This window comes from Oryctolagus cuniculus, chromosome 17 (assembly GCF_051225735.1).
Source record: "Oryctolagus cuniculus isolate XC-2025 breed Fujian yellow rabbit chromosome 17, ASM5122573v1, whole genome shotgun sequence".
NCBI classification, from domain to species: domain Eukaryota; kingdom Metazoa; phylum Chordata; class Mammalia; order Lagomorpha; family Leporidae; genus Oryctolagus; species Oryctolagus cuniculus.
This window is the reverse complement of record NC_142883.1, coordinates 35,720,564-35,746,040: the sequence shown is the minus strand read 5'-3', so window position 1 is coordinate 35,746,040 and position 25,477 is coordinate 35,720,564. Positions and strand designations below refer to the sequence as shown.

Genomic DNA, 25,477 nt, shown 5'->3' with positions numbered 1-25,477 from the left:
TTACACCTGTTTTCTTCTTTTCCTATATTTGTTTTGGCCATTCTGAGTTCCCTGCATTTCCATAGTGATTTTAGGATCAACTTTTCAATTTCTGTCAGAAAGCCAACTGAGATTTTGACTGATATTACACTGAAACTATTGATAAAGATGAGCAGTGCTGATACACTAACAGTAAGTCTTCCAAACCATGAACCTAAAATTCTTTTCATTTACTTAAGTTTTTCAATAGCATTTTTCAGGTTTCAATGTATAGATCTTTTACCTCCCGTTAAACTCATTCCTAAGTATTCTATTTTTGAGAATGCTATTTTATGTGGAATTTTCTTCATTTTTGGTTACTAGTGAATAAAACTGCCATTAATTTTTATATATTGATCTGGTATCCTGAAACCTTGTCAACATTGTTATTAGCTGCAATAATTTCTTTATGGATTCTTCAGGGTTTTCAATATAGAATATCATGTCACTTGCAAATAATTTTTCTTTTTCAATTTGTGTTACTTTTAAATTATTTTATTTTGTCTTATTGGCATGATTAGAACCTCAAATAAAATATCAAACAGAAGTGGCGAGAGTGGATATCCTTGTCATGACCTTGAAATTAGGGGAAAACCTTCATCTTTCACTATTAAGTGTCATACTAGCTGAAAGTTTTATCCCTCCTTGTTGAGTGTTTTCTTAATCATAAAAATATGTTGGATATTGCTTTATGTTTTATGTGCTTTTTGCATCCCAAGAAGATCATATGGTTTTTGGTCATCTATTCTAATATGGTGTATTATATTAACTGATTTAGTAAACTAAACCAACCTTGTATTCCTGGAATAAATTTCACCTTAGCCATGGTATATAATCCTTTTAGTAAGCTGCCAAATTCAGTTTTTTAGGTTCTGGTGAGAAATATTGTTCCCAGAGTTTTAAGAGATAGTACTGTGCAGTTTTCTTGTGATGTCTTGGCTTGTTTTAGTACCAAGTAATGACGACCTCATAAAATGAGTAAATTATTCCTCTTCTAGTTTTTTAAGACACTGTGAAAGATTCTCCCGATTCTTTAAATTTTTGGTGGAATCCATCAGTGAAGATATTTTGTCATGGGGCTTTTCTTTCTTTTGTTAAATATCTTATCTATCTATCTATCTATCTATCTATTTATTATGTGAAAGAGAGAAACACACAGAGAAAGATCTTTCATATGCTAGTTCATTCCTCAGAAGGCTACAAAGGCCAGTGCTGGGCCAGGTCGAAGCCAGGAGCTTCATCTGTGTCTATCATGTGGAGAGCAGGGGCCCAAACACGTGGGCCATCTTCTGCTGCTTTTCCCAGGCCATTAGCAGAGAGCTGGATCGGAAGTGGAGCACCTGGGACACAAAGTGGTGCCTATCAGGGATGCATGCATCGAAGGTAGCTGCTTTACCGTTACGCCACGTCAGCCTGGTGTTTTCTTTACAGGACATGTTTTGATTACTAATTTAATATTTACTTGTTGTAGATCTACTCAGGTATTCTATTCCTTCTTACCCCAGTTTCAGTGCTTTGTGTCCTTCCATGAATTTGTCTACCTAACGTTTTAAAATTTTTTTATTTTTTTTAAAGATTTACTTATTTATTTGAAAGAGTTACACAGAGAGAGAGGAGAGGCAGAGAGAGGGAGTGGGAGGGGGGAGAGGGAGGAGGAAGAGGGGAAGAGGGGGAGAGAGGGAGAGAGGGAGAGAGGGAGAGAGGGAAAGAGGGAGAGAAGGAGAGAGATATTCCATCCGATGGTTCTCTCCCTAATTGGCCCCAACAGCTGGAGCTGTGTCGATCCAAAGCCAGGAGCCAGGAGCTTCTTCCGGGTCTCCCATGCAGGTGCAGGGGCCCAAGGACTTGGGCTATCTTCTACTGCTTTCCCAGGGCATAGCACAGAATTGGATCAGAAGTGGAGCAGCTTGGGTCTTGAACCAGTGCCCATATGGGATGCTGGTGCTTCGGGCCAAGGCGTTAAGCCACTGCGCCACAGCGTCAGTCCCACTTATTTATTTATTCGAAAGGAAGATAGAGATTTCCACTTCACTGGCCTGCTCCCCAACCTAAGTTACCAAATTTGTGTCATACAATTGTTCAAAGCCTCCTCTTATAACCCTTTAGACTTCTGTTAAATTAGAAGTTTTGTGTATCAATCCTAATTTTAGTAATCTGACTCTTCTATATTTTTCTTGGTCATGTTAAAGATTTACGAATTTTGTTGCTCTTTCCAACAAAGCAATTTTTGCTACTTAATTAAAAACAATGAGGAAATCAATTTGTTTATTTTTCTAATCTTTAGTATTTTCTTTATATTCCTTGTTTTCGTTTTGTCTTCCTAACCCCATAAAGTAGGAGGTTGGATTATTGATTTCAGATTTTTTAAAAATATAAATATTTAGGAGCTATAAATTTCCCTCTGCTTTCACTGTCTCAAATTTTGGTACACTGTGTTTCAATTTTATTTATCACAAAATATTTTCCAATTTCCCTGTGATTTCTTGACCTAGAGGTTAAGAGTGAATTTCTGAGTTTTCTACTTTTCCTTCTGTTACTGATTTTTAGTTTCATTCCATTGTGGTAAGAAAGATACTTTTTATGATTTCAACCTTTTAAAATTTATGGAGACTTATTTTATGGCCCAACATATGGCTGGTCTATCCTGAAGAATGTGCCATGTTCACTTGAAAAGAATGTACATTCTGCTCTTAGGTGGAAGGTGCTATAAACGTCTATTATGTTTGTTTATATTTGTTGGTTGATAGTGTTCAGGATTTCTATTTTTTGTTAATTTTCCTTCTAGTTAATCTATTCATTATTCAATTTAGAGAATTAAAGTCTCCAATGATTATTTTTGAATATTTCTGACAATTTTTGCTACATGTGTTTTGGGGCACTTTTGTTTCATGTTTGTCATTGTTATTGTTCTTCATAAAGTAACATTTTTAGTAGTATAAAATATCCATTGTCTGAATAGTTTGTGTTAAGACCTGTTTTGTCTGTTACCAGCGTAACCAAAGCAGCTGTCTCTTGTTTACCATTTGTTAGTATGTTCTTTCCCATTCTTTTACTTTCAAACTGATTATATTTAACTGAAATATTTCTCTTGTAGCCAGTATACTTTTCAATTATGTTATTTTAAATTCATTCTGTCAATCTTTGTTCTTTGATTGGAGTGTTTAATTCATTTACATTTAATGTAATTACTGATAAGGCAGGATTTAGTATTTTGTAAAAACTCACTTTGGTATTTGCTTTCTATATATGTATTTGATGCTTCTGTTTTTCTATTACTGCATCCTTCTGTGTTCAATATATATTTTCTAGTTCACCATTTTAAATCCCTTATAATTTTTTCACTATATATTTTAGTTACTCGTGGTTGCTTTGAGAGAATAAACATCTTAATAATCAGTCAAGATTAATACCAACATAATTCCCAAAATGAACAAAAACATTTTTCCTGTATAGTTCTGGTCTTGGCCCCTTCACCTTTGTGTTGTTACCTTCATATAAATTACATCTTTATACAGATGTGCACTAAAGGGTTAACATAGAAGGCTGAACTGTCTATCCATAGAATGGCCTGCTTAAAGGTGGCCCTTTGCTGGTGAATGGGAACTTAGGCTTCAGGAGGGTTATCATCACTGATTGATTAGAGCGTCTCGCGGTTCCTAAATGGTTTATGCAACCATGTTAATGCAGAACATCTATTTTTCCCCTTAGGAAGCCACACTTTTGGGAAGTGCTAGGAAACAGCTGCTTCCCTTAGCAGCCCCCAATAAAGTCTTATTGGTAGAAGTTCACACATGACGTCATGGTTGAGATAATTAGGTCTATTCTGATTCCAGTGAGAGGACCACTAAGCTCGCTTCCCCCTGGATTTTCCTTATACACCTCTGATCTTCCTAACAGTGCTTCTTATCTTTTCATTGTGACAAATTCTGGTCATATATAAAACTATGTGCTGAGGCTATCAGTGTTCCAAGTACATTACTGAACCTGAGGGTGGTCTTGATGACCATTGAGGAAATCACCACCGATCTACAATTATTGATATATGTAGCTGTTTTTTTTTTTTTTAAATCAGGTGAGAAAAAGGATTATAAGCCAAAAATATATACTTAGACTCTCTTATATATTTACTGATAAAGTTACTATTGTGGACATTCTGTATTTTTTCATGTGGATAGGAGTTGCTGCCAAACTGCCTTTTGGTTTCAGCCTGGATTCCCTTTATTATTTTCTATAGATTAAGTTTGCTAGAGATTAATACACTCAGTTTTTGTTTAATTCCCCCTCCATTTGAAGGACAGTTTTGTTAGATAGATTTTTTTTCACTTTCAGCACTGTGAACATATAAATCACCTGATTCAGTGTCTCCCTAATTTTTGATGGAAAAATGCCTGTTAATCTTACTGAGGCTCCCCATCCACGAGTCGCTTTTCTTTTGCTACCTTGATTTAATCAGTTGATTTCCCCCCGTCTATGTTTAGGTCTTCTTGAGTTCATCCAACGTGGAGTTTGATCTTGGTTGTGTATATAGATGCTTTTCATCAGACTGGGAAAGTTCTCAGTCATGATTTTTCATATATTTTCCACTTTCTCTTTTTTTCCTTCTGAGCTGCCATTATGTGTATAGTAGTATGCCTGATGAGGTTTCTGAGATTACGTTCATTAATCTTTTTCTTTTCCATAAGTCTTTATAATCTCAATTGATGTACTTGTATCTGTATATAAACTGATTCTTCTCCCTGATCATGTCTACTATTCGCCCTTCTAATGAATTTTTCATTTCAGTTATTATAATTTTCAACTCTAGAATTTCTCTTAGGCTCTTTTTAACACATTTTATTTCTTTATGATACCTTAAGATTCTTTACATGTTGTGGCAAAATGTTTTTATCGTAGTTTCCTAAAGTTCTTTAGGCATAGTTTTCTTAATTCTCAATCATATTTAAACTACATTTGTCCAGTAGACAAGTAAAATAATCTGGGCTTCTTCAGGAACTGTTTCTATTGATTATTCCCTCTGGCCCCCTGTGTATGCATATGCTTTTTTTTGTCCTTTGACTTGTCATATTTCTTGTTGAAAACAGTACATTTTATATAGTAATAGCATGGCAACTCTAGAACTCAGATTATTCTGCCTGCTTGAGATTTTTTATTGTTGCAGTTTGCTGTTTCAAATAATCTGTAAAGTTTGTATTCTGTTATGTGTGGCCATTGAAGACTGGTTAGATTAGTGGTCAGCAAATTAGTAGATGGAAATTTCCTTAAATGTCTGGAATAATTATGCCTCACATTCTTTGCCAATAGGCTTGTATACTAGGACACACTTTTAAACTTTCAGCAAAGCAGGTAACAACATTGCCTTAGTCTTCATTTCTTACTTCAGTACAAAATCAAGGTCAAAGCTTAGGGCCTTCTCAGATAGTCTAAGCATGTGCACATCCATGATTATGTTTACAGTAAAACACATATGTGTACCTCACTCAAGACCCAGGAACAGTCTCAGGGGAGAGTTAAGGAGAAAACAGCAGAGGAAACTAAATAATTTGGGAGAACACAGTGGACCTAGGTGGAGGGTGAAGATGCACACAACTTGGGACCCCACCAGCCGAGAGCCTCTGTACCAGCGTTGGAGACCAAAGTGAGACCAGACTGTGGTAGCCCAAGTCACTGGTGAAAAAGCTGCAGCAAGAGCCTAGAGGGAATCCAGCTTGGAGCACCGTGGGGGATGGTGTACCCACCAAACTAGAGGAGAAGAAACAAAGGGGGTGGCATGTTTTCTCTCTGCCCAATCATCCTGCGAAGGCATCTTGTAACAAGCTGACAGAGTGTAGATGCCATTTTGGACATATGTAACAGCTATGCCAGCTTGTGTCCAGGCCCAGCAACCAGCAAAGCAGAGACTCCTGAGTCTGGTGCAGAGAACAGACAGGGGGCTGGGTGCTCATGACTGTGGGAGGGTTGTGTGCCAACTATGAAAACACTGAGACTGCATGGGAGGACTCAAGGTGTTGCTGGGACATTGGGCAGTCACCGTGGAAGGCTCCACACCATCAGGGCTCCCTAGTTACCTGGCAAGAGACATTGCTGGGGAATCTGAGCTTATACTGAGGACTGCACAGATCCTTTGTGTGGTCCTTGTGGCAGAGTGGACGAATAATACACTTACTGGGGCTAGCACCCAGGCACTGGTCTCCTTCGAGGAGAGGAGCTCAGCTGAGTCTATGCCAACAAACAAGAAGAAACCTCCCTTCTGATTAAAAAAAAACAAAAAGATTTACCACGCCAAATCACACGTGTCACCTCAAACACACCCTGGAGCATTGAACAGAGCTCTCTGGCCACTCCCACCACATGCCTCTAGGTATTCCCTGAAAGCAGACTCTCCACTAATCCACACATAGTTCAAAGATAAAAGCTGCCACGGTGAAAATTCAAAGAAACCAATGAGTATCCCCACAAATGCTGAATAACAAATGCACCAATACAAGAAACAAGAACAAGGAAGACAACATGACACCCCCAAAAGAACACAACACCTCAATACTAGTTTGTGAAGATGAAGAAACTGAAGAAGTTCCAGAAATGGAATTCAAAAACTTGATCATAGGGTTACTTAGAAGTAATCAGAACCAAATGCTCAAACTAATGAAATCCATATGACATGAAAAAATTTCTCCCATGAAATTGAGATCTTAAGGAGAAATCTTAAGAAATCTTAAATGAAGAATTCAATAGAACAAATAAAAATACAGTGGAGATTCTTAACAACAGAATCAGTAAGCAGAAGAAAGAATATCTGACTTAGAAGACAAAGCACAGGAAATTATAAAGTCAGACCAAACATAAGAAGAAGTCAGAAAACTAAAACACACTGTTGGGAATCTACAGGATACTATCAAACGACCCAACATACGGGTTCTAGGAGTTCCTGAAGGCGTGGAAAGAGAGAAAGGATTAGAAGGCCTTTTTAGTGAAATAATAACAGAAAATTTCCCCAGTTTGGAGAAAGAAAGGGGCATCCAAATATAGGAAGCACATCGAACTCCTAATAGATATGACGAGAAAAGATCTTCACTACAACACTTTGTAATCAAACTCTCCACAGTAAAACATAAAGAAAATAATCTAAAATGTGCATGAGAGAAACGCCAGATTACTTTCAGAGGACATCCAATTACATTCATAGCGGACTTCTCTTCAGAAACCCTACAGGCTAAGAGAGAATGGTGAGATATATTTCAAGTCTTAAGAGAAAAAAAAACACTCAATCCTGAACACTATACCTTGCAAAGCTCTCAATTATGAACGAAAGTGAAATGAAGATCTTCCATGACAAATAGAAACTCAAAGATTTTGTCACCACTCATTCAGCCCTGCAGGAGATACCTAAGGACGTGCTGCACACAGAAACACAGAAACACAGTCATTATTATAGAAGAAGGTAAAGGAAGAAAAGCTCCCAAAAAAAGTACAAGGGAAATCCAAAGTAAAAAATAGGAATATTTATGGAAAAATGGCAGGGCAAAGTTATGATTTATCAATAGTCACCTTGAATGTAAATGGCCTTAACTCTCCTATTAAAAGACACAGACTGGCTGAATGGTTTAAAAAAAGCAAACCTGCCAGCGCCACGGCGCACTAGGTTAATCCTCCGCTTGCGGTGCCGGCATCCCATATGGGCGCCTGTTCTAGTCCCAGCTGCCACTCTTCCAGTCCAGCTCTCTGCTATGGCCTGCGAAAGCAGTAGAAGGACCAAGTGCTTGGGCCCCTGCACCCCCATGGGAGACCTGGAAGAAGCTCCTGGCTCCGGATTGGCACAGCTCTGGCTGTTGTGCCATTTGGGGAGTAAACCAACGGAAGGAAGACCTTTCTCTCTCTCTCTCTCTCTCTTGTCCACTCTGCCTGTCAAAAAAAAAGGGGGGGGGGACAAAGAAGGGCACTATGTAATGATGAAGGGATGAATTCAACAGGATGAAGTGACTATTATAAACATATGTGCACCTAATTACAGGGTAACTGGCTATTTAAAAGAAACATTAAGGGATCTAAAGGGAGACATAGACTCTAATACAATAGTAATGGGGGATTTCAATACCCCACTTTCAGCAAAAGACACGTCAATCAGAATCAGCAAGGAAACAGCAGAGTTAACTGACACTATAGACCAAATGGACCTAACAGATTTCTGCAGAACTTTTCATCCTACAGTTGCAGCAAACCAAACCCAAAACTAGTAGGAAAAAATAAATAATTAAAATTGGAGAAGAAATCAACAAAATGTGAAACCAAAAAACAACATAAAAGATCAGCAAAATGAAGAGCTGGTTTTTTGAAAAAATAAACCAAACTGACACACCACTGGCCCAACTAACCAAAATAAGGAGAAAGAAGATCCAAATCAATAAAATTAGAGATGAAAAAGGAAATTTAACAACTGAAAACATAGGAATAAAAAGAATCATCAGAAATTACTACAAAGAGCTGTATGTCAACAAATTGGGAAACCTAGAAGAAATGGATAGACTCCTGGACACATAAAACCTACCTAAATTGAGCAAGGAAGCCATAGAAAACCTAAACAGACCCATTACCAAGAAGAAAATTGAATCAGTAATAAAGGCCCTCCCCAAAAGGAAAAGCACAGGACCAGATGGCTTCACTGCTGAATTCTACCAATTAAATAACCAACTCCCCTTCAGCCTGGTTCTGGTACAAAAACAAATGGCTACACCAATGGAACAGAATGGAAATGCCAGAATCAACCCAAGCATCTACAAGCAACTTATTATTTGACGAAGGAGTTAAAACCAATCCTTGAAGCAAGGACAGTCTCTTCAGCAAATGGTGCTGGGTAAACTGGATTTACACATGCAGGAGTATGAAGAAGGACCCTCATGTTACACCTTACACGAAAATCCCTTCAAAATGGATTAAAGATCTAAATATACAACCTGAGATCATCAGATTATTAGAGAACATTGGGGAAACCCTGCAAGACATTGGCACAAGCAATGAGTTCTTGGAAAGACCCCAGAGACACAGGCAATCAGCCAAAAATCAACAAATGAGATTATATCAAAGTGAGAAGCTTCTGTACTGTAAAACACTCAGGAAAGGGAGAGGCAACCAATAGAATGGGAGAAATAATTTGCAAACAATGTGACTGATAAAGGATTAAAAACCAGAATATATAATGAGATCAAGAAACTACAACAACAAAACAAGCCAGTTAAGAAATGAGCAAAGGAATTAAGCAGACATTTTTCACAAGAGGAAATCCAAATGGCCAACAGACACATGAAAAAATGTTCAGGATCACTAGCTGTCAGGGAAATGCAAATCAAAACCACAATGAGGTTTCACCTCACCCCAGTTAGAAAGTCTTTCATACAGAAAGCAACAAACAAAAAATGCTGGTGAGGATGTGGGGAAAAAGGTACCCTAATCCACTGCTGGTGGGAATGTAAACTGGTAAAACCACTATGGAGATCAGTTTGGAGATACCTCAGAAATCTGAATATAGACCTCCTATATGACCCAACCATCCCACTCCTGGGAATAAGAGTTATCTGCATCCCATTTTTTTATTGTAGCTCAATTCACAATAGCTAAGACATAGAATCAACCTAAATGTCAGTCAACTGAAGACTAGATAAAGAAATTATGGGATATGTACTCTATGGAATACTACACAGTGGTTAAAAAAAATGAAATCCAGCCATTTTCAACACAATGGACGAATCTGGAAAACATCATACTTAGTGAAATAAGCTAATCCCAAAGGGACAAATACCATATGTTCTCCCTGATCTGTGATAACTAATAGAACACCTAAAATTAGGAAATCTGTAGAAGTGAAATTGACACTTTGAGAAGCAGTGACTTAAACAGCCCTTGTCTTGACTGTCGAGGAAGTTTTTTTTTTTTTTTTAAATGGATAATGGAACTGAGAATGGGAGTGGGAGGAGGAGGTAAGGCAGGGTGGGAGGAGGAGTAGGAGGATGGGTATAATGCTAAGATCACTATATTCCTAAAGCTGTACTTATGAAATTTATACTCATTAAATAAATGGTTTCTTTGGGGAAAAAAAAAGACACAGGAAGTTGTCAGAACTTCTAAAGCCCCTATTGATGGCTATTCATTAGCTTTTCTCTGTACATACTTTAGTTAGCCTCTTATGTGCCCCCAAATATCAATCATGGTTGCAGGAAGCTGTGAAATTTAACTGCTGGGTGAGCTTTGAGTCAGGTCGCATACATATAAGCTCGTGAGTTGGGTCTTTCCAGGGAACCACCAAACAGGTCACTTAAAGACAGCTTTTCAGGAATGTGCTCCAGCTCCATTCTGCCTCTGCCATAGCTGTCAAGTTGTTGGATTTAACAATGATTGAAGGGGGCCGGAGCTATCGCATAGTAGGTTAAGCCTCTGCTTGCAGTGCTGGCATCCCAAATGGGTGCCGGTTCAAGTCCTGGCTGCTCTACTTCTGAACCAGCTCCCTGCTAATGGCCTGGGAAAGCAGTGGAAGATGGCCCAAGTGCCTGGGGCCCTGTGCCCATGTGGGAGACCTGGAAGAAGCTTCTGGCTCCTGGCTTTAGATTGGCCCATCTCTGGCCATTGTGCCCATTTGCGGAGTGAACCAGTAGATGGAAGACCTCTCTTTCTGTCTCTCCCTCTAACTCTGCCTCTCAAATAAATAAATAAATCTTAAAAAAAAATTGTAGGCAGTTGGTTTTAAGGCTGTGACCTTGGAGAGAAGGCATGGGAATGGGGTAAGTTAAAATGTCAGAAAGCTCACTGTATTTAATGAGATCAAGCCATTTTTTTCATGGATACATATCCAGTTTTGGTAAATTTAATTCTAGGTTTTTGTTTCTTTTCTTGCTGCTTTTTGAACTGTTAGATGTCTTTTATGTGTTGCTACTTTTGAGGACTTCCCCCAATTTGTTAACAAGTTAAGGATATCTTCACAATGCTTACAAAGGATATTGGTCTGTAGTTTTGTTTTTTTTTTTTTTCTTTTTTCTGTTTGTATATTTTTCATCTGGTTTGGTAGCTAGTTAATGCTGTCCTCAAAAAATGAACTCGGGAAGGGTTCCATCTTCTGTTTTCCAGAAGATATCATGTAGAATTGGTGTTATTTTTTTCTTTAAATATTTTGTAATATTTGCTGGTGAATCCATTTGGATGGACAGGTTTTTTCCAGAAAGCTTTTAACTATGAATTGAATTTCTTTAGAGTATTAATCATCTCATTTATTCATCTTGGATGAGATTTAATATTTCATGAGTTTTCAGAAATTAGTCCATTTCATCCAAGTTGTCAAATGTGTATCATTTTAATGTCTACGGAGTCTGTAGTACTAACTGTAGTTCCTAATTTAATAATTGTGGCTTCTCTTTTCTCCGTGTTTTGTTAATTTTGTTGTTTCTTTCAGAGTCTGCTTTTAGTTTCATTAATTTTCTTTATTTTGTTTTCAATTTCATTGACTTACTTCCTTTTTCCTTTGTTTGCCTTACACTTGTTTTGCTCTCTGTGTTAATCATGTTATTGTTTAAGATCTTTCTTCTTTCCTAAAAAGAGCAGTTAATTATAAGTTTCCTTCTGAGCATTGCTTTGGCTGCAGCTAACAAGTTTGTTTTTTCTTTTCTTTTCTTTTTTTTTTTTTTTTTTTTTTGACAGGCAGTTAGACAGTGAGAGAGAGAGACAGAGGGAAAGATCTTCCCTCCGTTGGTTCACTCCCCAAATGGCTGCCATGGCTGGCGCTGCACCGATCTGAAGCCAGGAGCCAGGTGCTTCCTCCTGCTCTCCCATGTGGGTGCAGGGTCCAAGCACTTGGGCCATCCTCCACTGCCTTCCTGGGACACAGCAGAGAGCTGGACTGGAGAGGAGCAACCCGGACAGAATCTGGTGCCCCCACCAGGACTAGAACCCAGGGTACCAGTGCCACATGTGAAGGATTAGCCAAGTGAGCCGTGGCGCCAGCCAGCTCACAAGTTTTAATGGCTTATATTTTCATTTTTGATTAGTTCACAATATTTTATAATTTTCCTTGAGACTTCCTGTTTTGCCTATAGATTATTTAGAGGTATGTTGCCTAACTTCCAAGTATTTGGACATTTTTTTTCTGTTACTGATTTACAGTTTGTTTAACTTCATTATGGCTAAAGCATATACTTAATATGACTTTATGGTCTACAAATTCCATGGACAGTTGAAATCAGTGTTTACTTTTCTTACTCAGTGGAGAACTTTATAATATCAGTTTAATCCTGTTGACTAATAATGTTCAAGTCTTCCCTATTAGTTTGTCTACCAGTTCTACTAGACTGGAATTTGGAAGTCTTCAACTGTAAGTGTGAATTTCAACTCTAAATGTGAATTTGTTTATTTTTCTCTTCAGATCTGACAGGTTTGGTTTAAAGCATTTAAAAATGCTGTTTTGGGGGCATTTACATTTAGGAATGTTATGTCTTCTTGGGAAATTGGTACTTTTATCATCATATAAGGTTTCTTTTCATCCCTACTAATTTTATTTGCTATGAATTCTACTTTGTTTGTAATTTATATGGTCAGTCCAGCCAGTTCATTGGTATTTTGAATTCTGATCTTCTTTCCAAGTCTGCCTGATAGTACACAAACTACACATGCTGCACTATGCATTCTGTCTAGGTTCTTAAACAACATAAAATGTATTTCTTCCATCTTAACTAGTATTGAAACCCCTATGCTAATTTTAAAAAATATTTATTTATTTGAAAAGTGTATCAGTAGAGGAGACATAGAGATCATCCAACTGTTGGTTCATTCCACAAATGGCTGCAACAGCCAGGATTGGGCCAGGATGAAGCCAGGAGCCAAAAATTCCATCTAGGAATTCCACAGATGTGGCAGGGGCCCACGTACTTGGGCCATCATCTGCTGCTTCCCCAAGTACATTAGCATGGAGCTGTATTGGAAGCATACTGATATTGAATGCCAGCATTGCAAGCAGTGGCTTAAATTGCTGCACCACAACAATGGATCTCCATCAGCCTTTTCTTAAAGTTAATTTTACCTTTGAAGATTTTCATTCTCACCAATGCATATTTTAAGATATAGTATTATAATGCTTTTAGTGGCAAACAGAACAGTTTTACCTTCCCATTTCTCATCCTCAATTTCTATGTTTCTGAAACAATTACTTTTAACTGTTTTAGACAGTTTTGGTTATGTACCTCCATATTTCTAAATACTCTCTATACTACTACTGCTTGGGTTTTGACCTTTGGAAATTATGTATTGACTGCCTTCTGTGGAAGACATTTATTTTTCATATACACCAACCTCCTATTTCTTTACATACAATTCTTGTTTAAATCAGTATCTACTAGATTACCACTAAGAACTGAGTCACACAGCATATTTTCTGGATTTTCTTCTATTTTGAGCAGATCTTCCGGTAACATCCTAAGAAAGTACTCATTTGAAGTAAATGTGTTAGGTCTTTAAATTTGGAAGGCTTTATTCTACTGTTACAGTTTATTGATAGTTTGGCTCCCACAGAACTCAAATTGCGACTTAAAAATTTCCTTCAAAAATTTGAAGGCAATTTTGTCTATTAGCTTCAGTCTTGCTTTTTAGAATTCTGTTGTGATTCTAGATCCTCATCTTTTGTATAAGACTTGTCTTTTGCTCTGGAAGATTCTGAAAACCTTTTCTTTCTCTCAGATACACAGACATTGCACAGTGAGGTGCTCTGTAGCTTTTAACCCTTTACCTGGGCTTCTGCGGGCCCTTTCAATAAAAGAAAAAATCAGGCTCTTCAATTCTGAGGAACTGTCTTACTTTTGGATATCATCTGTTCTCTTGATATGTATATCCTATTTATGAGAAGTTGACTCACGCATATGTATATATTTTTCCCCATTTTTTTTGTCTTTTTCATATGGCAATTTTCATCTGGTCTTCCAAGTCCTATTCTGCATCTGAAAACTGTTGTTATCATGTACATTTCTGACAGTTTTTTGTTGTTGTTTTTGTTTTGTTTTGTTTTGACAGGCAGAGTGGACAGTGAGAGAGACAGAGACAGAGAAAGGTCTTCCTTTTGCCATTGGTTCACCCCCCAATGGCCACTGTGGCCGGCGCACCGCACTGATCCGAAGGCAGGAGCCAGGTGCTTCTCCTGGTCTCCCATGCCAGTGCAGGGCCCAAGGACGTGGGCCATCCTCCACTGCACTCCCTGGCCACAGCAGAGAGCTGGCCTGGAAGAGGGGCAACCGGGACAGAATCCAGTGCCCCAACCGGGACTAGAACCCAATGTGCCAGCACCGCAGGTTAGCCTATTGAGCCACGGCACCGGCCTAGTTTTTTGTTTTTATTTCATGGAAGCAATATATTACCTTTATTACTATTTATATTACTATAAATTCTTTGAAGACTTCTCTTATCTAGGCATTGGCAAATTAAGCCTACAGAGCAAATCTGGCCCATGTCTTATTTTTGCTTAGCCTGCCAAAAAAGAAATGGTATTTATATTTTTAAAAAACAAAGAGACAGGGACTGCATGTGGTCTGCAACACCTAAAATATATGCCATTTGGCTCTCTAGAGAAGAATCTAGCCAGCTCTTGTTCTCTTCTGTTGTACTATTTGTTTTTTGTAAGCTCTTTATCCTGTTTATTTTTTGCTAGAATTGTTTTGTTGTTTTGGTTTTGTTTTCATGTTACAAACTTTATTTCAGTATGTGGTGAAGATTCTTCACCTATTTAATAATAAGGCACCAAAACACTGATTGGTGGCTCTGTATGTATATTTGGGGCTTATGGGGAAGGTTTTGCTGTAATTTGATAGGAACAGAGTACTTTATAGGCACTTTCTTATAAGGTGGGTCAGTTTCCGTAGGGAGGAATTTTACACATATCTGCCTGATAGACAGAAGATGGGGACCAGTGCTGTGGCACAGAAGGTCAAGCCTCTGCCTGCAGTGCCAGCATTCCATATGGGCACTGGTTCATGTCCTGGTTGCTCCTCTTCCAGTCTAGCTCTCTGCTTATGGCCTGGGAGAGCAGTGGAAGATGGCCCAACTGTTTGGGCTCCTGCACCCACATGGGAGACCTAGAGAAGCTCCTGGCTTCTGAATGGCCCTGCTCTGGCCATTGTGGCCAGTTGGGGAGGGGGCGGTGAACCAGCAGATGGAAGATCTTTCTTTCTGTCTCTCCTGCTTTCTGTCTGTAACTCTGCCTCTCAAGTAAATAAATAAAATAAATAAAAAGAACTGAAAACCCAGACTGCATTCAGACTGAGTTAAAAAAAAAGAAGAAGAAGACTGACAGCCTACTCACAGCTGAGAAAGAAGAGATGGAGTTTTTACATTCAGTACATAGAAGTTCTATACATAGGATGTATGTATTAACTGCCATCTTTAATACTTTCATAGCTATGCCTGATGTTGAAGAAAATAGACACTCCCTAGTTCAGACTTTACAGAAGTATAGCTGGTTGAGGGAGAGGCTGTTTAACTGCTTCCTATACTATCTTGCAACCAATTCTGTTTTTACTTTAATGGACAGTTTAGAGTTTCTGAAGTCCTATGCTTTTCTAAGCATGAATTGGGAGGCCCTTGTTGGCTTTCAATGCTGTAGATTTAAATTCCAGCCTTCCCATGCCTCCTAAGTCATTTTGTCATTCAACTGTTTTTCAGAGTTCAGAATTTATTGGCACTTCTTATCTGCCATTGTTTCTCCTCTAACTCTTTGTAACTTTTAATATTTTCAGGCCTTTACTGTCATGGAACTTTGAGAAAGAAGATTGATGTTCTATTTTTCCAAAGGGAATTTTTGAATGTTGCTATGGTTTGGATAAATCCCCTAAGGGTTCTCCTATGCTGGAAGCTTGCTTCCCAGTGTGGCAGTGTTGACAGATGGTGGAACCTTTAAGAAGCTCTACCTAGTACAAAGTATTTGGGTGACTGGGGGTCCTGCCTTCAGAAAGAATTAATATTGTTCCTGCAGAACCCAGGCTAGTTACTGTGAGAACAGGTTGTTACACATGAGTGAGCCTGATCCTAAATCCCTCTGACTCCTTATCTTGCCAGGTAATCAGTCCCTCTCACACACACTACTGCCATGTCATCTGCCATGCTGTATGACACAGACAAGGAAAACCTCATGAGATCTCTGATTTTGGCCTTTCAGTCTCGAAAACTGTGAACTAAACAAATCTTTTTCCCTTATAGCATACCCCATATTAGGTATTTTGTATTGCAAAAGAAAATAGACTAATAAAAATGTAAATTTTGACATTCTTTTTCTATATTATTTTAAAGTGATCTGTAAGTTCTAAAGCAGCAGACTATACAAGTGGCTAGAATAGGAAGATTAATACTTTCAACACTGTCAATGTGTTGAAAAATCAATGGAACATCAGGATGCCACTCTTTTGGTTCTACTTTGATTTGTATTTAAAGTATCCTATAGAAAACAGGTATTTAACAAAACAGCTAGGGGGAAAAGTTGCCTCTATTTCATTGCTTTCATACTGTCTTGCTCAAGTGAATTATGACCACTGGAGACAAAGATGATACTTACAGTAAAGCAGGCTAGTTCAGGAAATGCATAGTACAGTGGTAACCCAGTTGCAAAATCACCTGGGATGTTTCCAAAGGCTATTATTATATTACAAAGAATTTTTCTACTTCAAATACTCTAACAGTTCCATGTGGGCTTTAAAAATAAGATAACATTGGCCAGTGCTGCAGCTCACTAGACTAATCCTCCGCCTGTGGCACAGGCACCCGGGGTGCTAGTCCTGGTCGGGGCACCAGATTCTGTCCGGGTTGCTCCTCTTCCAGGCCAGCTCTCTGCTGTGGCCCGGGAGTGCAGTGGAGGATGGCCCAAGCACCTCATGGGAGACCAGGAGGAAGTACTCGGCTCCTGGCTTCGGATCGGCGCGGTGTGCCAGCCACAGCACGCTGGCTGTAGCGGCCATTTGGGGGGTGAACCAACGGAAAAGGAAGACCTTTCTCTCTGTCTCTCTCTCTCTCACTGTCTAACTTTGCCTGTCAAAAAAATTAATAAAAATCAAATGATTTCTGCTTACTCTGTATCATCTACCTGTATCCCTTAGAAAGAGTGCCTCAGTATAATCCCCTTTTCTGTCAATCAACAAACACCATGAGTTTTATCAAATGATGCAAAATATTTGCTTGATCTTCTTTATGATTCATTTTTATTTGTTTGAAAGGGGGATAGAGAGATATCTTCTATCTGTTGGTTCACTCCCCAAATGGCTGCAATAATTTAGTCTGGGTCAGGAACTCCATCTTAGTTTACCACATAGGTGGCAGGGGTCCAGGTACTTGGGCCATCTTCTGCTGCCTTCCCAGGCACCTTAGCAGGGAGCTGGATTGGAAGCAGAGCAGTTAGGACTCAAACTGGAACTCTGATATGGTATGCTGGTGTTGCAGGCAGTGGCTTAACCCACTGTGCCACAATGCTGCCCCATTGATCTTTATAATTTTTTAACTTTTTTTTATGCTGGCATCCCATATGAGTGCTTCGTTGAGTCCTAGCTGCTTTACTCCCAGTCCAGCTCCTGGCTAATGTCTCTGGGGAAAGAAATGGAAGATGGCCCAAGTGCTTGGGCCCCTGCACTCAGATTGGAGACCTGGATGAAGTTCCAGGCCCCAGGTTTCTAGCCTGGCCCAGCCCCAGCTGTTGAGGCCATGTAAATGAGTGAACCAGTAAATGGAAGATCTCTTTCTCTCTCTCTCTGTGTGTCACTCTGCCTTCAAACAAATAAATCTTTAAAGAAAACCAGTAAAATGACAGTTAGACTTTCTATTTTTTAAACTGATGAAATGCTAAAAATACAGTACTATACATAGCATTACAGATTAATGAATTATATTATAGTCTAGAAAAGCCTGTCTTGAAGCTCTACAAGCTCTTTGGGGCAATGTGGTATTGTGGCAAAAGTACTGAGTCTGGCATCTTTCCACTAATTCAACAAGTCTTTATTAAGCATTTATGTCCCAAGCTGACAGAGCTGGTTTTAAGAGTTTAAAAATGTGTGTAACACATTTCTTCAAGAAAAGAAACGTATAAGCAGGCAATTAAAATGAGATAAGAGCTGAAACAGAGATAACGTACAAACTGCTATGGGTTTACTAAGGTGTAAATAACTTGCTGGAGAAACAGAAAAAGTCCACATAAAGGCTAAGACCTTCAACTATGGTTAGATTGTCAAATTGCCAAATGAATTACAAAGTAATTTGTGTGCCAAGGTAGAGAAAGGATGTGGTAAATCTAATAAATGTTTATACTTCATGGTCAGTTCAGTGGATAGAGGTAGGGTGATATAAAGATGAAAAAGCAGGTCCTGTGGTTTTTTAAAGAGAGGGCGGCCAAGATGTGAAGGGCCATTTAGCAGCTATGTAACCTTACATAAGTAATCTCACAACTAGTTTAAAAACAAAACAATTAGAACAAAATATGGAGTACTAGCATTGCTATTGGAAATGATCAATGAAGAATCAAATGAAATAATAAATATGCAAAAAGTTTGTAAGTGACAAAAATAGGATACAAATATAACTTTTGCTTCACAGGATTTCTTGAAATTCACAGCACTGTTTGTATTAAAAGTAAAACAAAAATAATCAACTGAAGTAAGAATATTTATTTTCCTGAAATTAAATGACTAAAAGCCAAGAATTTCAAATATATGTTCAAGGTCCCTTAGAAACTATTATCTGAATATTAAAATTCAAACAAAAGAGGTCAGTCAGCAGAGAGAGACAAAGTAAACAGACGAAGCACTTTAAGAACAACTTGCAGTGTAATTAGATGCCATGTAAAATGGGATTTCTGGGCAGAAAAGAGCTGCAGTAGGATATCAGCAGTTTAATCACAGAACTGAGTTGTTCAGTTTGAAGAGATTCATATAAAACACCATTCTAAAATGATATACATGGGAGTGGATGACATGTTCTGAAAGTTACGTTCAATTTTTGGGTCCTATGTCAATTAGGTCTATGTAAATTGAAGTCAAATGAATCCAGTCTACTTATATGCAACTGGTCTAATGCAAGTGTTCAAGATAAGTGACAGAAATCTAAATTCTGGACTTTGGTAAGGTAAAATTACAATTGGCTATGAGTCTTCTGGTTGTACTGTGCCTATGTCAAAGGCTATGTTTCCATGATTTTATTTGAATTCTATAAACTCCTTACAGTTTTGCTGAGAAAAAAATTATGTGGTTATATTTCAAAAACAGAGAATATATAAAATCAATTAGACTGTACAAAAATTGGAAATGGCATCCCATGATATGAAATTACAGTGTAGAGTGATGATTTAAATGATTGTTCCACAAAGCACATATTTTCATAACCTGGGATCTTTCAGAAAAAAAGTATTACTGTTAAATGTGGTTTAGTTGGTGTTATTCTTTAGTACCATGACCATGGCTAGTTTCATCCTTCTTGAAAGATTTGCAAACTGCTTTATTGCTCACTTGTGCCTCAAAAAGAGCTATTATTTTCTCTTTCTTTCAGTTATTCACTGTCCTTCAGTTTCAATGTTGATTTATCAACGTTATCACTTCACATAGGAGACAGAGTATAGAATACTATCGCAGTTAACCAAAATAGCAATCTATACTTCACACTGTTATTTTAATTTTAGAAATGACTTTAAAATGAAAAAAATTTTCCCCAGTCAGTTGTCTTCTTTACAAAGACGCAGAATAACAGTTTTATATTTGATGAAAGTAATTTAACAGATATTATAATTCAACACATCTTTAGTGACTAAAGGAACATAATTGCAAATAAATGGAGCATTTTCTCACACTGGCTGGTATAGCAATATAGTTACCTGAAATCTGGTGGGAGGGAGTGTGTACATATAAAAATTATTACCTGTAGGTATATCTACTCTGATTTGCATGTTACATATATATGTACATGAACTGAAATATCTCCCACATGGGTGGCAGGGGCCAAAGCATTGCGCCATCTTCTGCTTTCCCAGGTACATTAGCAGGGTGCTGGATCAGAAGTCGAGCAGCTGGGACTCAAACTAGTGCTCATATGGTCAGTTTTTATGCATCCATTTAAAAAAAATCATCATCTAGGTTTTGATGTTACAAAACATTAAGTTTGTTGTGAGCTTTCCTTAAGAACCATCTTTGCATACCACTAGTTGCATGACAAACATTAGCAAATTTTGAGTTTTGTTTTAGGTATGATTATGCACTATTTTCAGCGTCTACTTGTGACATCTATAATTAAAAATTGACCAGTTCCTAGGGTTCCTGTTACACAAAAGTTTGTCAAATTAATTATAAATAGTTAATGGCAATACTAGTTCTACATATAACCCTACAGCTAATACTACAGTAATGTTATATAAAATTTCACTCTACTTACCTACCAAGGGCCTGATTTAAAGCCCTGTATGCTTGGATTTCATACCACTGCCGTCCAGGTAATAGACCTCTTAATTTTGAATGGTGGTCATTGTACTCACGCTTTAGTTCAACCTAATAATTTAACAAAAAGCATAAAAAATTTAGTAGATAATTAAAGCTCACTTTAAAAATCATAACTTCAAACTTTTAAAATATTGGTTTTTTTATTTTTTATTTTTGTGACAGGCAGAGTGGACAGTGAGAGAGAGAGAGACAGAGAGAAAGGTCTTCCTTTTTGCCGTTGGTTCACCCTCCAATGGCTGCCGCTCTGTGGCCAGCACACCACGCTGATCCGATGGCAGAAGCCAGGTGCTTCTCCTGGTCTCCCATGGGGTACAGGGCCCAAGCACTTGGGCCATCCTCCACTGCACTCCCGGGCCACAGCAGAGAGCTGGCCTGGAAGAGGGGCAACCAGGACAGAATCTGGCGCCCCGACCGGACTAGAACCCGGTGTGCCGGTGCTGCAAGGCGGAGGATTAGCCTAGTGAGCCGCGGCGCTGACCAAAATATTGTTTTAAGATTTATATTTTATTTAGTTGCAAGGCAGAGTTATAGAAAGAGAGGGCTGACCCAGGCCAAAGCTAGGAGCCCAGAGCTTCTTCTAGGTCTCCCACATGGGTGCAGGGACCCAAGCACTTGGGCCATTTTCTGATGCTCTCCCAGGTGTGTTGGCAGAGACCTGGATAAGAAGTAGAGCAGCCAGGACTTGAACCAGCACCTTTATGGGATGTTGGTGTCTCAGCCAGAGGCTTAACTTACAACACTGGCACCTACATATTATTTTTCAAAGAGAAAAAGGTATTTTGTTTCCTAGTACTGATTTTTTTTCACTTCTTCCCTTTTCCCTCATGCATATAGTTAGCTCTGCCATTAATGTTTACTGAGATGTAATTTACATGTAATAAAATTTATTTGAATAAAATTTATTTAAAATTTAATATACAAGTAGATGATAAATGTATAGTTATGTAACTACCCCCACAATCATAATATATAAGTTACATTAGCACAAAAAGTTCCTCCTATCCTTTTTTGCCAATTTCCTTTTTCTAATGCTGGCTTTGAGAAGTCCTCTGTTGGCCTTTTTTAGATTTTCATGTAAATTCTACATAGAATGTAAACATCTATGATCTTTTATCATTTTGGAATTCGTTCATGTTAAAATGTATTTAGGTAGTTGATTCTTATATGTTTATTCATTCTGATCTTTCTTCTTTAAGACTACTAGCTTGCTATTTTTAAACATTTGCATTATCTACTTTTTGTTTTCTGGATTAGTCAGATTCTTTCTCCTAGTACAGGTGGAGAATGTCTGGCCCACTGTATAAGGCCCACAAAATCATTTTGTCTGGCCCAGCCACAGAAAGCGCAGGTGGGACTTGAAATTTGATAAATCCATAGTAGGCTAATTTTTAGGCCGATAATTTTGAATGGCTGTGAATGATGTTATAAATGGTCCCAGGCAGAAAAAAGGTTTCCTATCCTTATGCTTCTATTTTATCTTCACCACTGAATTTTTTAGCTGTATGTGTTCCCCCACCACCATCACCACTACCTTTTTTAAAAGTCATTCCTCTCGGTTTACAATACACGTCTTTAACTCATCGCAGTCTACTTCAGAATAATATTAAACTACTTCATATATGGTATGAGAACTGCACCACAATATATTTCCTCACTTCCTTTTCTTGTCCTTTATGCTATGGCTGCCATACATTTTAGTTTTACCTGTACTATAAATTCACGAAACATTTTGATTTACACTTTAAATAGCATATTACCGTTGATTTTTAAATAAGCTTTTAATTTTGGAATAAGTTTAGATTTACAGAAAAGTTACCAAGCTACCAATACAGATTCCTTAAAACCTTTACCCAATTCCTCTAATGTAAACAAACATCTCTAATTACTGTAGTACATGTTAAATTAAGACATTAGTGTCTTAACTAATTTTTAACTAATTCATGTATTTTATTCAGAGTGCTACTTTTTCCAGTAATGCTTTTTCTAAATTGATAGGTATTTACTAAGGAATCCTGTATTTACTCACATGTTTATTATTCCTGGCATTCTTCATTTCCTGTATAGATTTATTTTTTGTCTTGTATCATTTTCCTTTCTACCTTAAGAACTTCCCTTAACATTAATAGTACAAGTCTACTGGCAATGAATATCTGCCTTTCAGCCCTTGTTTTTCTGAAAAGTCTTTACTATACCCTCATGTTTTGAAAGATTTTCTTACTGGATCAAGAATTTTAACCATTTTATTTCAGTATTTTAAGAATGTCTCTTCATTATTTCCTAATGTGTATAGCTCTGGAGAAAACTCTGCTGTTGTCCTCTTTCTCTATATTTAATGTCTCGTGGGGGGGCCACTTTGGATTGGATTCCAGAATGCCTTTGTGTTTTTTCTGCTTTAATGTTTGTAAGTTTCTTGGATCTGTGAGTTCATAGTTTCCATCAAATTTGGGAAAATTTCAGCTGTTAATTCTTTTAAATTTTGGGGGCTGGCGCTGTGGCTCACTTGGTTAATCCTCCACCTGTGGCGCTGGCATCCCATAGAGGCACCGGGTTCTAGTCCCGGTTGCTCCTTTTCCAGTCCAGCTCTCTGCTGTAGCCCAGGAAGGCAGTGGAGGATGGCCCAAGTGCTTGGGCCCTGCACCCGCATGGGAGACCAGGAAGAAGCACCTGGCTCCTGGCTTCGGATTGGCGTAGCACCGGCCGTAGCAGCCATTTAGGGGGTGAACCAACAAAAGGAAGACCTTTCTCTCTGTCTCTCCCTCTCACTAACTCAATCTGTCAAAAATAAAACAAAAAATAGGCCGGCGCCACGGCTCACTAGGCTAATCCTCCGCCTTGTGGCACTGGCACACCGGGTTCTAGTCCCGGTCGGGGTGCCGGATTCTGTCCCGGTTGCCCCTCTTCCAGGCCAGCTCTCTGCTGTGGCCCGGGAGTGCAGTGGAGGATGGCCAGGTACTTGGGCCCTGCGCCCCATGGGAGACCAGGAGAAGCACCTGGCTCCTGCCATCGGATCGGCACAGTGCACCGGCCGCGGCAGCCATTGGAGGGTGAACCAATGGCAAAGGAAGACCTTTCTCTCTGTTTCTCTCTCTCTCACTGTCCACTCTGCCTGTCAAAAAAATAAAAAAAAATAAATTGTTTTAAATTTTTTTCTGCTTCCACATACTCTTTTCCTTTTGGTCTCCAACTATACCTTTATTAGGCCACTTTATAGTACCGTGAATCACCAATGCTCTGTTCATTTTTTCCATGTTTCTCCCACTCTATATTTAAGTAATTTTAATCCTGTCTTCCAAGTTCACTGATTTTTTTTGTAGTGTATTTTTATTGCACATATTGTATTTCTCTTATATGGAAATTTCACCTGGTTTTTTTTTTTTTTTTCAAAATCTTGTTTCTTTTCTCATCATGTTGATATCTTCTTTAAACATACAGAATATAGAACAGATTTTAACCTCCTGGTCTGCTAGTTCCAACATCTCTGCTATTTCTGGAATTGTTTCTATTGATTGATTTTCCTCTGTATTATAGGTTATATCTTCATTTTCTTTGCATGTCTAATTTTTGACTGGATACTAGATACTGAATATTATGTCAATGTTTACTGGACTTCTGGTGTTAATATAAAAAGTTTTAATTTCTTCTGAAATGCAGTTAGGTTACTTGAAGCCAATTTGTTCTTTTTTTTTTTTTTTTGACAGGCAGAGTGGACAGTGAGAGAGAGAGACAGAGAGAAAGGTCTTCCTTTGCCGTTGGTTCACCCTCCAATGGCTGCTGAGGCCGGCACGCTGCAGCCGGCGCACCATGCTGCCGATGGCAGGAGCCAGGTGCTTCTCCTGGTCTCCCATTTGGGTGCAGGGCACAAGCACTTGGGCCATCCTCCACTGCACTCCTGGGCCACAGCAGAGAGCTGGCCTGGAAGAGAGGCAATCGGGACAGAATCTGGCACCCCGACCGGGACTAGAACCCAGTGTGCTGGCGCCGCTAGGCGGAGGATTAGCCTATTGAGCCGCCGCGCCAGCCCGAGGCTTGCTTTTAAGCTTCAATTAGGGCAGGTCCAAGCAGCCTTTTGTCTAGGGCTAACTGCTCCCAGTACAAGGGTGAAACTCTTGTGATGATTGTATGCAGTGCCCCAGGATTATAAGATCCTGCCTGTTCTAGCTGGTGGGAACACAAACTATTCCCAGCCCTTTATGAGCTCAAGGAATTGTGCTGCTTACTCATTTTCCTGGCCTTGGGTAGGTCTCTCTTGTGTCTAACAATCAATACTCAACTAAAGACTCAAGGGAGCCCTTTGCAAGTATCTGGAGCCTTCCCTGGGCAGCTCTATCCTCTCTGGTACTTTATTTCACTGAACTCTGTCTCAACCCAGTTAGACTGCCAACTTCTGTCTGGGTTTATTCTCCCTGCACCGTGGCCTGGCCACTGTCTTCAGGCAATAATCTGGTGCCGTTATGTTTCATCCTGTTCCTTTCCTCTCAGGAATCTCAATTCTATTATGCCTACTGCCCAATGTCTAAACATTCAGTTTTCTAGTTTTTTCATGCAGAAGTGTAAATCTGATCTGTGTTACTTCCATTCCATTCCACTGAATTTTAATTTTTAAAAAGGTTTTGTTATGGAAAAATCTATCTATCCACAAAAGAGAAAGAACTGTTTCAAGTACTTCCATTATACAATATTGTCAGTATCTTGTCAGTCTTATTTTCTCATATATGTGTCAGGAAGAGTTGCTCTGACAAACTACATATAGTGACTTACGGCTCAGAAATATTTGAATGGTATCAAATTACAACTAAGACATTCTAAGAAGAATTATGAAATTGTTGAATAATTTCTTATGGAATGGGGGTTCAAATTCAAATCCCTATAGCACTAGAGGGCTGAAAAGCACTAGAGGGCTGTGTGATATGTGCCTATGTATCTCTTCTGAGGACAGAGTTAATAGTTTTTACTACATTCTTAAGGTGCAAAGATTCTAAAATATTAAG

At 38.6% G+C, this 25,477-nt stretch overlaps 1 protein-coding gene across 1 annotated transcript in view; it reads right to left on the bottom strand.

Moving 5' to 3' along the window:
• The window catches only part of BRIP1 (BRCA1 interacting DNA helicase 1), a 208,876-nt gene that overhangs the window by 18,959 nt on the left and 164,440 nt on the right, over nt 1-25,477 (bottom strand). The window contains 1 exon segment of the mRNA XM_051824717.3: nt 20,425-20,537. Coding sequence (XP_051680677.3) covers nt 20,425-20,537 — 113 coding nt within the window.